At 39.0% G+C, this 14415-nt stretch overlaps 1 protein-coding gene across 1 annotated transcript; it reads left to right on the forward strand.

Moving 5' to 3' along the window:
- The first annotated feature begins 8054 nt into the window (after window positions 1–8054).
- On the forward strand, window positions 8055–8984 carry LOC129628564 (putative olfactory receptor 5AK3). Its single transcript, XM_055548022.1, has one exon. It carries the CDS (start codon window positions 8055–8057, stop codon window positions 8982–8984), a length of 930 nt encoding a protein of 309 aa, XP_055403997.1.
- The last annotated feature ends 5431 nt before the right edge of the window (window positions 8985–14415 follow it).

Genomic DNA, 14415 nt, shown 5'->3' on the forward strand with positions numbered 1-14415 from the left:
CTAACATTTTTCCAGTAGACATGTACGGATGTGAGAGTCGGGCTATAAAGAAGACTGAGGGCTTAAGAATTGATGCTTTCCAACTGTGGTGTTGGATAAGACCCTTGAGAATCCTTTGGACTGCAAGGAGATCAGACCAGTCAGTCCTAAAGGAAATCAACCCTGAATAATTCATTGGAAGGACTGATGCTGAAGCTGAAGCTCCAAATTTTGCCCCCCTGATGGGAAGAGCCAACTCACTGGAAAAAACCCTGATGTTGGGAAAGATTGAGGGCAGGAGGAGAAGGGGGTGACAGAGGATGAGATGGTTGGATGGCATCACCAACTCAATGGACATGAGTTTGAGCAAAATCTGAAAGACAGTGAAGGACAGAGAGGTCTGGTGTGCTGCAGTCCATGAGGTCACAAAGGATCAGACATGACTTAGTGGCTAAACAGCAATGAGTGAGAGTGGCTCTGAGGACCCTTGACCTGTTGGCCATTGTCTGAACTGACAGCCATCCTACAGGGACAGTTCCCTCCTACTATGCAGTGTACTAAATTTTGGGAGAGAACTGTCCAAGCAGCACAGGGAGAGAGCAAGAAGAATGATATATAGAAGGACCAAAGCATGGAAAGGATGAATATATCAGCTGTCTGACACCCAGGAAACTGCAACTCAGTGACACGAGGGATTTTACTAAACTATGTAACATGTCCCAGACACCTGTCCCTCTGGAAAACAAGAGCATGAGCCAGTTATTCCCTTCTCCTCCCCCACTGCTTGATGGTCACTCAATGTCTTCCATGGCGTATGAGATATTCCTGAGGCAGAGAAGCAGGGATATACCTTAGGAAACCTGCCACTAGTAACACCGGCAGAGCTGTTGACCACAGGTGCACTGAAATCGAGTAATGGTGGACGTGTGGTGCAGGACCCAGAGTCAGAGCTCTGTGAGGTGTACGCAGAAGTCTGCTGGCCTTGGGGAAAGCTTTTGTCTTCCTGACCAAGAGCGTGTATGTGGTTGTCACCCTGCCCTCCGGGACCCTTTTTCCTGATTTGAGAAGAAGTGTAGTGCCTAGCACTAGAGCAGACAGGTTAGACTGTGAGGCAACCAGCATGTGGAAGGGACTGAGAAAATCACAAAATGTGAACCTTGACTCCCAAACTATTACTATGAAGGAAAAATGAGTCTTTTTTTGCAAAAGTAACAGCCAAAAATAAGCTGGATTTTGGTCTACTCAAAATGAGGAATATTGAATGTCAGTTCACCAGCCTTTGCCAATCATTTCCCTTCAATAAGAAGTTACAGACTCATTGAATCTAGCTTTCTCCTTTCACTGATTAAAGATGTAACCCTAGCAGCCTGATAGCCAAGGACTACTCAAAATCTCTTATTCCACAGATTGTTAACTGAAGCATTCTCATGGTGCAAAGTATAACTGAAAGAAAGAGTGTCTTTATCCAGGGCTCATTTTAAAATGTAAACATTATTAGGAAAAAAGAGATCAGAGTCAGTTTTTCCTTCAAATTAAAAAAATGGTCAAAGTGGTAATACAAAAAAATGTATTCAAATAGTAGTAACTCTGTCTGATTATAAATTTATATCAGTTTGGGCTTTCTTCTGATTTTGGTGATGAGACCAGTTTTCTAGAAGTGAACACATATTCTTAGGCATAATAAAAATTGTTCAACCTGACTCATAATAAAAAAATTTTAAAGGAATTGTTCTGTAACAGGACAACACACAGACAAAGAAAAGTCCCCAGTGACAGTAACATGATTAAATGTATCTTCTCTAGAGAAAGCTTGAATGTTCTTCAGCAGAAATGACTACTGAACATTGTTTATTCTGATTCCATTACAGCCCCTGGAAGCTCAGGTTCTCAAGGGAGCAAGTGTTGATCCCTTAGGCTTAAGCTTTAAACTCCCCAGTTAGAAGGAGGCACACAGAGATGTTGGTGGGCAAACAGCCTGTACCAGTTGCAGAACGAGAATCTGGATGAAACGCTTGTGTAAGTAGACCAGAGCATAGCCCATTTTTCAAACAGTCATGTATCATCCCAGTGTGTGCTGGAAATGGTGGAACAAAAGGGTCAAAGTTCTAGTAAGTTTCACCCTGAGACCTAGAATAAAGGTTTCATCCCTGATGACACAGCGGAATCGGAGTAAGGGATATTTGAACTGGGCTGAGCGTTGCCCGAGGATATGAATGAACAATTGAAAGAAAGATTTAATGAATGAATGAATGATTAGTAGTCAGCAGTACATGACTTTAGTGTGTTATTTGCATGTGTTATGACCAGTTTTGAGTGCCCATTCAATGGCTGGCCCTGTGCTGGAGAGTTTATATAAACCACATCACTTTAAGTCGCATTCATCATATAAAACAAAGTTATTTTAAAATGAAAAAGTGCTGAAGTTTAAAGGCCTCCTCTATCTACTCCCACACCCAAGGATAACAATTAAAAGTTTGGCATGAATCCTTCCAGAGCCTCTTCGTGGATAAATAAGGAAAATTAGCTAAAGGAGGGTAAGTTCAAAACAAAAAAGTATTATTTTAAGAGAGTCCAGATTTACATACTATTCTGCAACTTGGTTTGTTCATTTGGCATTCTGATATGAACACCTTTCCATAAGAGTATGTATTTATCTCATGCTTCTTGGACTATATAGTGATTCATGAAAGAAAAAGTGAAAGTGTTAGTCGTTCTGTCGTGTCTGATTCTCTGTGACCCTATGGACTGTAGCCTGCCTGGCTCCTTGTTCATGCAATTCTGCAGGCAAGAATACTGGAGTGGGTTGCCATGCCTTTCTCCAGGAGATCTTCCCAACCCAAAGACTGAACCTGGGTGTCCTGCATTGCAGATAGATTCTTTACTGTCTGAGCCACAGGGGGAACCCATGATTCATGGTATGAATCTATTCTGATTTATTTAACTCTGTTTCCAAACTTTTGCCACTGTACATGGTGTCGCAATGAGTCTCATACCTTATAAGTAATTCTGTGATCCCAATTTTATATAAAGTAAAACTGAGGCTGAGGGGTAGACTTACATCATTTTTCTCTGTGAGGTTGTAGGACTAGAGTTCAAACTCAGGTCCTTTCTACTGCATAGTCCTGAATACAAATGAAGCTGCAAAGCAGCAGGTCTCAGAATAGGTTAAGCATGTTCAGAAACTTAGGTTGTTGTGTGTATGTGTGTGTGTGTGTGCCTTTGTACTGATTTTCACATAACTTGGAGAATGTCATGGCTTACATTTCATTTGAATTCTAAATAATTAACACAGCAAGTGTCATTATCTCATCAAGATTCTAGTTAAGTGGACTTATGATCAATGTTAGCTTCCTCTGACAAGCGCTTTCACCTACCGGATGGAAGCCTCCATGACAGTGCTGCATTTAATTTATTTCACAGCAAATTTACCTGAGGAGGCAACTCACATACTTACTGGCCTTTAGCTCTCACTCAGTTGAAAGGAGAGAATTGTTTCTTGTTCCTTCACTGCAGAGTTATCCCACTGTGTTCATTTCTCAAGATGTTTGAAAGAGCCAGATTGTCAACATCAGTCATGGGGTTTGGTTTGATACACTCCATCCCCACCTCTAAAGGCCCCTTCTTATCCCAAACTGACCATCGCATCTGTGGAGGCACAGCTCTGTCTGGAGTTACTGACTCCAGAGGAAGGAGCCCTCTACTGATGTATGGGGATGTGGGGGTTTTGTGAGGAACTTCTGTCATTGCACAATATTTAAGGTGCATAAAAGTATATTTAAAATAATATAACAAGCATTCATGTCAGTTCAGTTCAGTTCAGTCGCTCAGTCGTGTCCAACTCTTTGCGACCCCATGGACTGCAGCACGCCAGGCCTCCCTGTTCATCGCCAACTCCCAGAGTTTACTCAAACTCATGTCCATTGAGTCGGTGATGCCATCCAACCACCTCATCCTCTGTCGTCCCCTTCTCCTCCTGCCTTCAATCTTTCCCAGCATCAGGGTTTTTTCAAATGAGTTATTCATGTAGCCACCATCTAACTTCGGCAACTTGCTTTTTATTACTCAGTTTTCCATTTCAGAAATACATCTACATAAATGTCACAGCACCGGTTTACTGAATGCTCACTGGTTTATTAATATTATTTTTTAAATGATATTAATAAAAGTTTTATTTTTCCTGAGTTCAAGAATGCTGCTATGAACATTCTTCTGTGTATGCATTCATATGTACACATATTTACAAGTCTAGTATGCCTATATATCTTTGTTTGTGTGGTCATTAATTTATCTAGGATATGTACTTTGTGTGTGTGTGTGAGTTAAGTTTTATTTGAGGCAAAATAAGGGCTGCAGCCCTGGAGACAGCACCTTAGATAGTTCTGAGAAGCTGCTCCAAAGAGGTAGTGGGGGAAGCTCAATATATATGTTTTTGGTGAAGGAGGAGTTCACCACAATCAAGAGCTTACTTTATAAGAGGTTTTCTGCTTGTCATGAGGAGCTGATGTCATCATGAAGGGATTTAGTGCTTTCCTAGATATGAGGAGATGCAAGGATTCAGATCATGAAATCAGTTCCTGAAAATATCTATCTGGCTAAAGACCTATTCTACCAGTTTTCCTGGAGCACAAAATGCCTGAGTCTCCACCCTGAACTCCTTTCCGGGCACATCCAAGGTCAACAGCTGCAGGAGCACAGGATTCAATCTGCGGAAAATGTGGAGGCAGATGGCAAATGCCCTTGGCAGTGCCAGTTTGTAGTTGATAGGTGTTGGGAGGCACAGTGCTAAATAGCCTTGAAGGAGAAAGTCCATGGGAAAATGGCAAAGGGCCAGAAGTACCCAGGAATTGTACTGATTGCTGAAGAATATTTCCTGCCTTTGGCTATGCTCAGCACCTAGATTTAACAATTAAACATTAAAGACGTTGCTTGAGAAAATGGGTCATGGATAAATACATGGGTCATTAAGAATGCACTCTTCCTTGAAGTATCTTTTACTGATTATATCCTAGCCTTGTCCATGTTCTGCTGGCTGTATGCTCTAAGCTCTTTATTCCTTGCTCCTATAAAAAGGCTTGACTGCAGAAATAAACTTGTCAGTCCTTGCAGAGACTGTCCAAGTGTTGTTCTTTCAGGTTCGCCGCTTCCAAGTCCTGGAGACATATCTCCAACAATAGGTTCTACAAATGGTCATAAATTCAACCGTACTTTGGGAGGCATTTCATGACCATTCCATGCACATTGCTAAGGCTCTTTCCTAGTTCCAGAGAAGATTTTGCTCATAGACCATTCAGTGTGCTATTACTGGACTCAGTCTTATAATTAAAGATCTCTGGACACCTGTCTTCTATGGTCCAGGAAAACATTCCCTCTTATTGCATCTTCCCATAACTAGAGTGACACCATTACAATCATTGATCATATACAGAACTATGTATTGATCAACTGTTGCAAGCTGCCTAGTCATCATTATTTTCATTGGAGGCTCAGTTACATATTTGGTGTAAAGTATGTACTTATAACAGAGAAGGCGATGGCACCCCACTCCAGTACTCTTGCCTGGAAAATCCCATGGACAGAGGACCCCAGAAGGCTGTAGTCCATGGGGTCGCGAAGAGTCGGACACGACTGAGCGACTTCACTTTCACTGTCATGCATTGGAGAAGGAAATGGCAGCCCACTCCAGTGTTCTTGCCTGGAGAATCCCAGGGACGGCAGAGCCTGGTGGGCTGCCGTCTATGGAGTCGCACAGAGTCGGACATGACTGAAGCGACTTAAATGGAAATTATGGACCAAAGGGAGGTATGTGTTTAATTTGATTAATATTTCCAAACTTGTCTTCAATGTGGCTATCCTAATTTACCTTCACATCAGAAATATGTGAGTCTACATTCTCACCTAAACTTTGCATTTTAGACTGAGAAGTGTAGAATTCTATTTCAAGGCAGTACTAATATACACATATCTGATTACTGGTGAGTTGTTATATGTGACATTTTCCTATTTGCCATATAAGTTTCCCTTCTACAATTGTCCTGATTATTTCATTTGTGAATTTTTCCCATGGGGCAGTTTACAGAAATTACTTACACTGGATACTAATTCTTTGATATTTGTATGTGTTTCAAACAAATTTACATAAATAAATATTAGAATTAATCGTTTCAAAAATGTTTGGTAGAAGTTACCTATAATATACTGGGTCTATTATCTGTAAACTTTTAATAAAAGTCAAATCACATAATGGTTTTAAAATATTTAAATATTTTGCACATACACACAGAGTGAGACACACAGTGACTACTATTACTCTATCCTGTTTTCCTGCTTCCTCTTTTAAAAAATAAATACTGAGAAAACATGAATAAGATTTGTCAAATTATATATATGATATAAAATGTGATGTGCCATAAACACCATATGCCAGCAACCTAAAATGAAAAAGGTTTTATTATCGCATTTTACTATCCTGGGGAAATGAACTGGGAAATTAAGTTTACTCTTCAAACGAACAAGCATAAGGCAAATAAATGAAGACTTGTTATCTTAAATTTAAGAATTTCTGAATTCTAAAGGATAAGAAAAATTAATAGATGATAGAATGTGAGAAAAATTTTCAGGCAAAAACTGACAAGATATTCAAATCTTAGATAAACAAAGAACATATAAAATCAATCAATAGAAGGATTTATAAATAATATAAATAGGCAATTTACAAAACAATAGAAACCCCAAAGTCTAAGAAGAATAATAGACAATAATCACATTTTTGTAATTAAAGGGGACAAATGAATAAAAATGAGGCAACACTTTGTACCTGTTTTCCTGGCAGAAAAACATTAGGAAAATAACAAATTTTCACTAGGAAGTGAGGACATGGGAATCCCCATGCATGAATAGTATGACTGTACATCGGGACATCCATTATGGAAAGTGATCTGAAAAACCTTGATTAAGTTAAATATGAGTATACCTCCAGATCAAAAAAATTTTCTCTAGGAATACATCCTACAAAAATTTCACTCTGGGTTATTTGGAGTGGAGACAAGTGGTAGGCAGTCTGCTATCCATCACTAGGAAAGCATACCAGTAAATTAGGATGCATGGACACCACAGAGCCGTGCTACTCAATGTGTGGTCCACGGACCAGCCCCCGTCCTTGGACTCTCTGTCTCTAGTCTGTGATGGGGCAACTACTGAAAGTGAGATCGGGCGCTTCAATGATCACAAAATGTTCACAATGCTGAGAACTTTTCATTGTTTTTTACAAAAGTAAAGAATCACAACAGATTGGAAATTTTAGAAAGAAATAAATCCTTTACCAACCATAAATGCTGTGACAGACACTTTCATAAGGAACTCTACAATTTCGTTGAGACCATCATAGTAGAGAAGAGCTGCTAAGGAAAGGAAAAGGATAAAAGGAAAAATACAAAGGTTAGTGTAAACAATATCATATAGAATTCTATGGATTTCAAATACAATGATTAGTAATTAAACCAATTAGAATTTCTAATTAAAGTATGTGAGCATGCTTGCATGCCCAGTTGCTTCAGTCACATCTGACTCTTTGTGACCCATGGACTATTGCCCACCAGGCTCCTCTGTCCATGGGATTCTCCAGACAATACTGGAGTGGGTTGCTATGCCCTCCTCCAGGGGAGTTGAACCCATGTCTCCTGTGTCTCCTGCGTTGCAGGCAGATTCTTTATGCACTGAGCAACCTGGGAAGCCCAATTAAAGTATAGGGAGCATAAAAGAAAGAATAATTAGAGTATTTCTTTATGTATATCTCATTTGTTCCTGGATTGATGTACTTATGAAATACCCATCACTCTGCACTTTGAGAACACAGATGCTCTTTGGTCCACAACAACATCCCCAAACTAAAAATATCTCAGTCAAATATCAAGGTTCAACCTTTAAATATCTAAGTCAATTATGTCATGGAAATTATTCTCTGGCCCTACTGTGAAGTTATATATTGTACTATTTCCAGTTCTAGAATTTAAGAATCACAATAGTCAGCTTTCTCTGCTCTTTCTTTGCAACTTTCCAGCTGATAATCATTACAAGCCATGGGACAAAACAATGGCACTGAAGTAACTGAATTCATTCTCCTGGGATTCACTGGTCAACACAAGTCTTGGCATGTCCTCTTCATAGTATTTCTAGTGATCTATGGTGTCACCCTGGTGGGTAACATTGGCATGATCCTCCTCATCAAGACTGACTCTTCCCTTCACACCCCCATGTACTTTTTCCTCCAAAACTTGGCTTTTGTTGATCTCGGTTATGCCACTGCTATCACTCCCGAGATGTTGCATAATTTGATGAGCACTGAAAAGTCCATCTCATTCTTCGGATGTATGCTGCAGTTGCTAGTCTATGGCACCTTTGTAACAAGTGATTGCTATATTCTGGCGGCTATGGCAGTGGACCGTTATGTGGCCATCTGTAATCCACTTCGCTATGGAACTGTCATGTCCCAAAGAGTCTGCATTCAACTCTTAACTGGTTCATACTTCATGGGTTTCCTGAATGCTTCTGTCAATGTAGGCTTTACTTTCTCACTAAAGTTTTGCAAATCCAATAAAATTAACCACTTTTTCTGTGATGAACCCCCAATTCTGGCTCTCTCGTGCTCTGATATTTACTTCAGTATCATGGTACTAGAAGCCTTTGTGGGGTTTAACTTGACATTCACTATATTGATCATCATCTTTTCCTACATGTTTATCTTGTCTGCCATCCTGAAGATCTCTTCTGCTGCAGGAAGGAAAAAAGCCTTCTCCACCTGTGCCTCCCACCTGACAGCGGTCACCATTTTCTATGGAACACTCTCTTATATGTATGTGTACCATGGTACCCTAGAGACTCAAGAGCAAGAAAAAATGGCTTCCATTTTTTATGGGATTGTGATTCCCATGTTAAACCCTATCATCTACAGTCTGAGAAACCAAGATGTAAGAGAAGCCCTAAAAGGGGTTGGAAAAAAGTGTTCCTAGACTGAACATCAATTACTAACTCAGTATGATTCAACAAGCAAGGAACAATTCTCTCTTATTTTTCAACAGCAGAAGGTGTTTCAAATATTTGTGAGTTCCAAGTGAAGTGAAAGACACTCAGTCGTGCTGACTCTTTGCAATCCCATAGACTATACAGTCCATAGAGTTCTCCAGGTCAGAATACTGGAGTAGGTAGCCATTTCTTTCTCCAGGGATCTTCCCAACCCAGGGATCCAACCGAGGTCTCCCACATTGCAGGTGGTTTCTTTACCATCTGAGCCCACCAGGGAAGCCCCAAAATACTGGAGTAGGTAGCTTGTCCCTTCTCCAGCGGATCTTCCCAACCCAGGAATAGAACTGGGGTCTTCTGCATTGCAGGAGGATTGTTTACCAGCTGAGTTACTGGGGAAGCCCATGAGTTCCAAAGGCATTCTTTAATTATATCAATGGATCTGAAATTTAATGAAAACATCTTGTGATTAAATAACTTTCTAATTCATGTGTTTCTTAAAAAGAAAGTATCTGAAAAGATCTTTGATACTCCTTTTGAACCTTTTGATGAGCCCTTTTTTCAAACACCTGCCCTTAAAAAAGAACAAGAAAATAAAGTGTATAAAATTTTTAAATACCCTCTATATGTATAATATAAAAAAATCTCAGGACAAAAATCTTTTTTGGTGTCTGGTACTATTACTCTTGCTCTGAGTCTATAGCTAAGCTATTTTACTTTTATAAAGAATAATTGAAAGTGCCATTTTTTTTGAGAAAACATGCAGAAAGGTAAGGGGGAAAACCACTTCAGTGAATCTGCATACATATGCAGGCATTATGAAGTAGTATCTGTCCTTTCTGTGTATGTTCTCTAACCAGCTAGGAAGCTGACACAGGAGTCAGGCAAATGCAGATCATATCAGTTCATTTTGGTGAAATTGTATTTTAAATATAACATGAATCTCCAGCAATACCATCTTGCACATATATAACATGCAATGAATAATTTGGTGCTACAGAATGGACTCATTTACCCACAAGTGAGGCCTTGAGGTTGGAGGAGTTGAGGTTGAACAGAAGAAGTTATACCTGAGCTTGAACTTGAGGGGGGTGGGGGGGAGAATTAATTACACACCCATCCTGTTGACAAGCATGTTTAAAAAAAAAAAAAAAACAGACTTGAGATCACTTATTATACTTCTTTCAATCTCATTCATCAGTTAAACCATAGGATGTTGTAACTATAGGATGAGAGTTCATTGCCTTCTTCAACGTTTCCAGAAGTTCCAAATTGTGGACTGAATTACGAGCATAGAAGCATAGCGATATGGATCCAGTTCTAACACAAACAGTATCAAAAGAAACCAGATGATACCAGCCCATGCAACAGGGTGCATTTTTCTGCACTCTGGGAGAGAAAGCCCAAAATTATGAAACTCTGATATTACTTAAGGTTGCTGGTGACCTGCTCATATTTGCTTTGCAGAGAGAAACCTTATCTTCACCCAAAGTGTAAGCAAATTCTCTTCTGAGAGGAAAGGAGAGATGTTTATATTTACCACCCTGAATCATCTCTGAAGACAGAGGTGCTTCTAAGTTTTAATATTTTGATAAGTCTCCTTATACAAACATTCTTTAATGTAATATCTTTAAATACCTTGCATATAGAACTTTGTGTAACTATATTCATGAAAAAAATCTGTATATTAAATAATATCGCCTTATTATTTACAAGGTGAAAGATCACAAAATGCATGGATGAAAAAAGCATAATGGTACTGTAATAGTAAATGTTAAACTTACCTCTCCCAATTCATGAAAGATCAAGTTGAGAAAAAAAAATTTAAATAAAGTTACATAAAAACTATTTGATATAATTAATGAGAGTAAATACATACAGAAACTCTATATTGTGGAAGCCTACCAATCAAACACACCTAAAATCAAAATTTAGGTTTATTTTGCTTCTTTAGCTCACTCCACAGAAGCTATAGACATCTCAATAAGTGGGAATGGGCTTTTTATAGAATACATGCTTTGCTTAACAAATCCAAGTATGAATTAAGGAAGCAGGTACTCTCTCTAGATTTAGTTACTGGCAAAAAGAAGATCAGCAACTGGGCATCTCAGTAATCAGTGCTCAAGAGGTACAAAGAATAAAGTAGGAAAAGCTATAGTGAGAAAGTAGCAGATACTTAGAGATTTCTTAGTATTTTTACAGTTTCCTTGTAGACTGGGGGAATCCAGTTAGAAACGCTGCTTCTAATTGGTTTTTTGTGGCTACTGATACTGTGTTAGACACATCACAGTCTATTGGAAGAACTGATTTTCCCCTTTCAAAATAACTTGAAATCAGACAAATATCTTTCTTTGTTCCTTCTTTTTCTTTCTCTCTTTCTTTCTTTCCTTCCTCTTTCCTTCCCTTTCTTCTTTCTTTCCTTTTTTTTTTTTTAATTCTTTCCTATGTCCTTTTTATATGTCCCAGGAAGAATTACAGAAATACATACAATGGACCAAAAATCAGAAATAGTGTAGAAAATATTCTCTGATCTAAAGAAGTAGATCTAGAATTTAACAGTAAAGCTTGAAGTTAAAAACACCTAAAATTCTACCACTTAAAACTGAAATTCTCATTTAAACAACCCTTTGGTTGGTTAAAAACAAAATTGAAAAATATGTATAAAATAATATTTTACAAACCATTACATTACAAACTATAAGGGGTGTTCAAATAAATTTTATAACTTTATAAATATTTGAGTTAATAAATAGGAAATAATGATAAATTAAGTAAGTATACATTTCAAGGCATCAGAAAATAATATTAAAGAAAGGAGAAGAGAGTAGCGATTATTTTTAATTGATGTTGAAAACCCCATAAATGACAGAAATAATAAATGAAAGAATTCATTCTCTGAGGAGAAAGAAATGGCAGCCTGCTCCAGTGTTCTTGCCTGGAGAATCCCAGGGATGGGGGAGCCTGATGGGCTGCCATCTATGGGGTCTCACAGAGTCAGACACGACTGATCGACTTCACTTTCACTTTTCACTGTCATGCATTGGAGAAGGAAATGGCAACCCACTCCAGTGTTCTTTCCTGGAGAATCTCAGGGACGGGGGACCCTGATGGGCTGCCATTTATGGGGTCACACAGGGTCAGACATGACTGAAGCGACTTAGCAGCAGCAACAGCAGCATTCTCCAAAGCTAAAAATAACAATAAAGTGGATAACTAATTTGGGGAACAAAGAAAATTTAAAATAAGAGAAGAACACTGAAATCAACAATATCCAACTGTATTTGAGAACCTAATGAAATTAGATTTTTTTTTTTTTACTAAAAGAATGTTGATTGCCAAAAGGTAACAGAGAGGAGATTAAAGAGCATTTAACATATAAGAAAGTCATGATAGTGCAGCCTTCCCCTAAAAAAAAAAGCACCACATGCATTTGGAAAGAGAAAAAAAAAGTCTAGAATGATCCAAAAAAAATCTCTAATGAAGACCAAAGTTGCAGGGCTTTAGATGCCTGTTATGAAGAAGGCAATGGCAACCCACTCCAGTGTTCTTGCCTGGAGAATACCAGGGATGGGGGAGCCTGGTGGGCTGCCGTCTATGGGGTTGCACAGAGTTGGACACGACTGAAGCAACTTAGCAGCAGCAGCAGCAGCACTCTGCATATGAGTTAAATAAGCAGGGTGACAATATACAGCCTTGCCATACTCCCTTTCCTATTTGGAACCAGTCTGTGGTTCCATGTTCAGTTCTAACTGTTGCTTCCTGACCTGCATGCAGATTTCTCAAGACTCAGGTCAGGTGGTCTGGTATTCCTAACTGTTTCAGAATTTTCCACAGTTTATTGTGATCCACACAGTCAAAGGCTTTGGCATAGTCAATAAAGCAGAAATAGACATTTTTCTGGAACTCTCTTGCTTTTTTGGATTATCTAACGGATGTTGACAATTTGATCTCTGGTTCCTCTGCCTTTCCTAAAACCAGCTTAAGCATCTGGAAGTTCATGGTTCACATATTGTTGAAGCCTGACTTGGAGAATTTTGAGCATTACTTTGCTAGCATGTGAGATGAGTGCAATTGTTCGGTAGTTTGAGCATTCTTTGGCATTGCCTTTCTTAGGGACTGGAATGAAAACTGACCTTTTCCAGTCCTGTGGCCACTGCTGAGTTTTCCAAATTTGCTGGCATATTGAGTGCAACACTTTCACAGCATCATCTTTTAGGATTTGAAACAGCTTAACTGGAATTCCATCATCTCCACTAGCTTTGTTTGTAGTGATGCTTCCTAAGGCCCACTTGACTTCCCATTCCAGGATGTCTGGCTCTAGGTGAGTGATCATACCATCGTGATTATCTGGGTCGTCAAAATCTTTTTTGTACAGTTCTGTGTATTCTTGCCACCTCTTCTTAATATGTTCTCCTTCTGTTAGGTCCATACTGTTTCTGTCCTTTATCGAACCCATCTTTGCATGAAATGTTCCCTTGGTATCTCTGATTTTCTTGAAGAGATCTTTAGTCTTTCCCATTCTATTGTTTTCCTCTATTTCTTTGCACTGATCACTAAATAAGGCTTTCTTATCTCTCCTTGCTATTCTTTGGAACTCTGCTTTCAGATGGGTATATCTTTCCTTTTCTCCTTTGCTTTTGGCTTCTCTTCTTTTCATAGCTATTTGTAAGGCCTCCTCAGACAGCCATTTTGCTTTTTTGCATTTCTTTTTCTTGGGGATGATCTTGTTTCTTGTCTCCTCTATAATGTCATGAACCTCCATCCATAGTTCATCAAGCACTCTGTCTATCAGATCTAGTCCCTTAAATCTATTTCTCACTTCCACTATATAATTATAAGGGATTTGATTTAAGTCATACCTGAATGGTCTAGCAGTTTTCCCTACTTTCTTCAATTTAAGTCTGATTTTGGCCATAAGGAGTTGATGATCTGAGCCACAGCTCCCAGTCTTGTTTTTGCTGACAGTATAGAGCTTCTCCATCTTTGGCTGCAAAGAATATAATCAGTCTGATTTCAGTGTTGGCTATCTGGTGATGTTCATGTGTAGAGTCTTCTCTTGTGTTGTTGGAAGAGGGTGTTTGCTATGACCAGAGCATTCTCTTGGAAAAACTCTTATTAGCCTTTACCCTGGTTCATTCTGTACTCTAAGGCCAAATTTGCCTGTTACTGCAGGTGTTTCTTGACTTACTACTTTTGCATTCCAGTCCCCTATAACAAAAAGGACATCTTTTTTGGGGTGTTAGTTCTAAAAGGTCTTGTAGATCTTCATAGAACCATTCAACTTCAGCTTCTTCAGCATTACTGGTCGGGGCATAGGCTTGGATTACCGTGATATTGAATGGTTTGCCTTGGAAACTAACAAAGATCATTCTGTTGTTTTTGAGACTGCATCCAAGTACTGCATTTAGGACTCTTTTGTTG

The sequence above is a fragment of the Bubalus kerabau genome, chromosome 15 (assembly GCF_029407905.1).
Source record: "Bubalus kerabau isolate K-KA32 ecotype Philippines breed swamp buffalo chromosome 15, PCC_UOA_SB_1v2, whole genome shotgun sequence".
NCBI classification, from domain to species: domain Eukaryota; kingdom Metazoa; phylum Chordata; class Mammalia; order Artiodactyla; family Bovidae; genus Bubalus; species Bubalus kerabau.

Excerpts from the sequence above, each read along its gene's own strand:
- LOC129628564 (XM_055548022.1), top strand. The coding sequence starts at position 8,055 with ATGGGACAAAACAATGGCACTGAAGTAACTGAATTCATTCTCCTGGGA.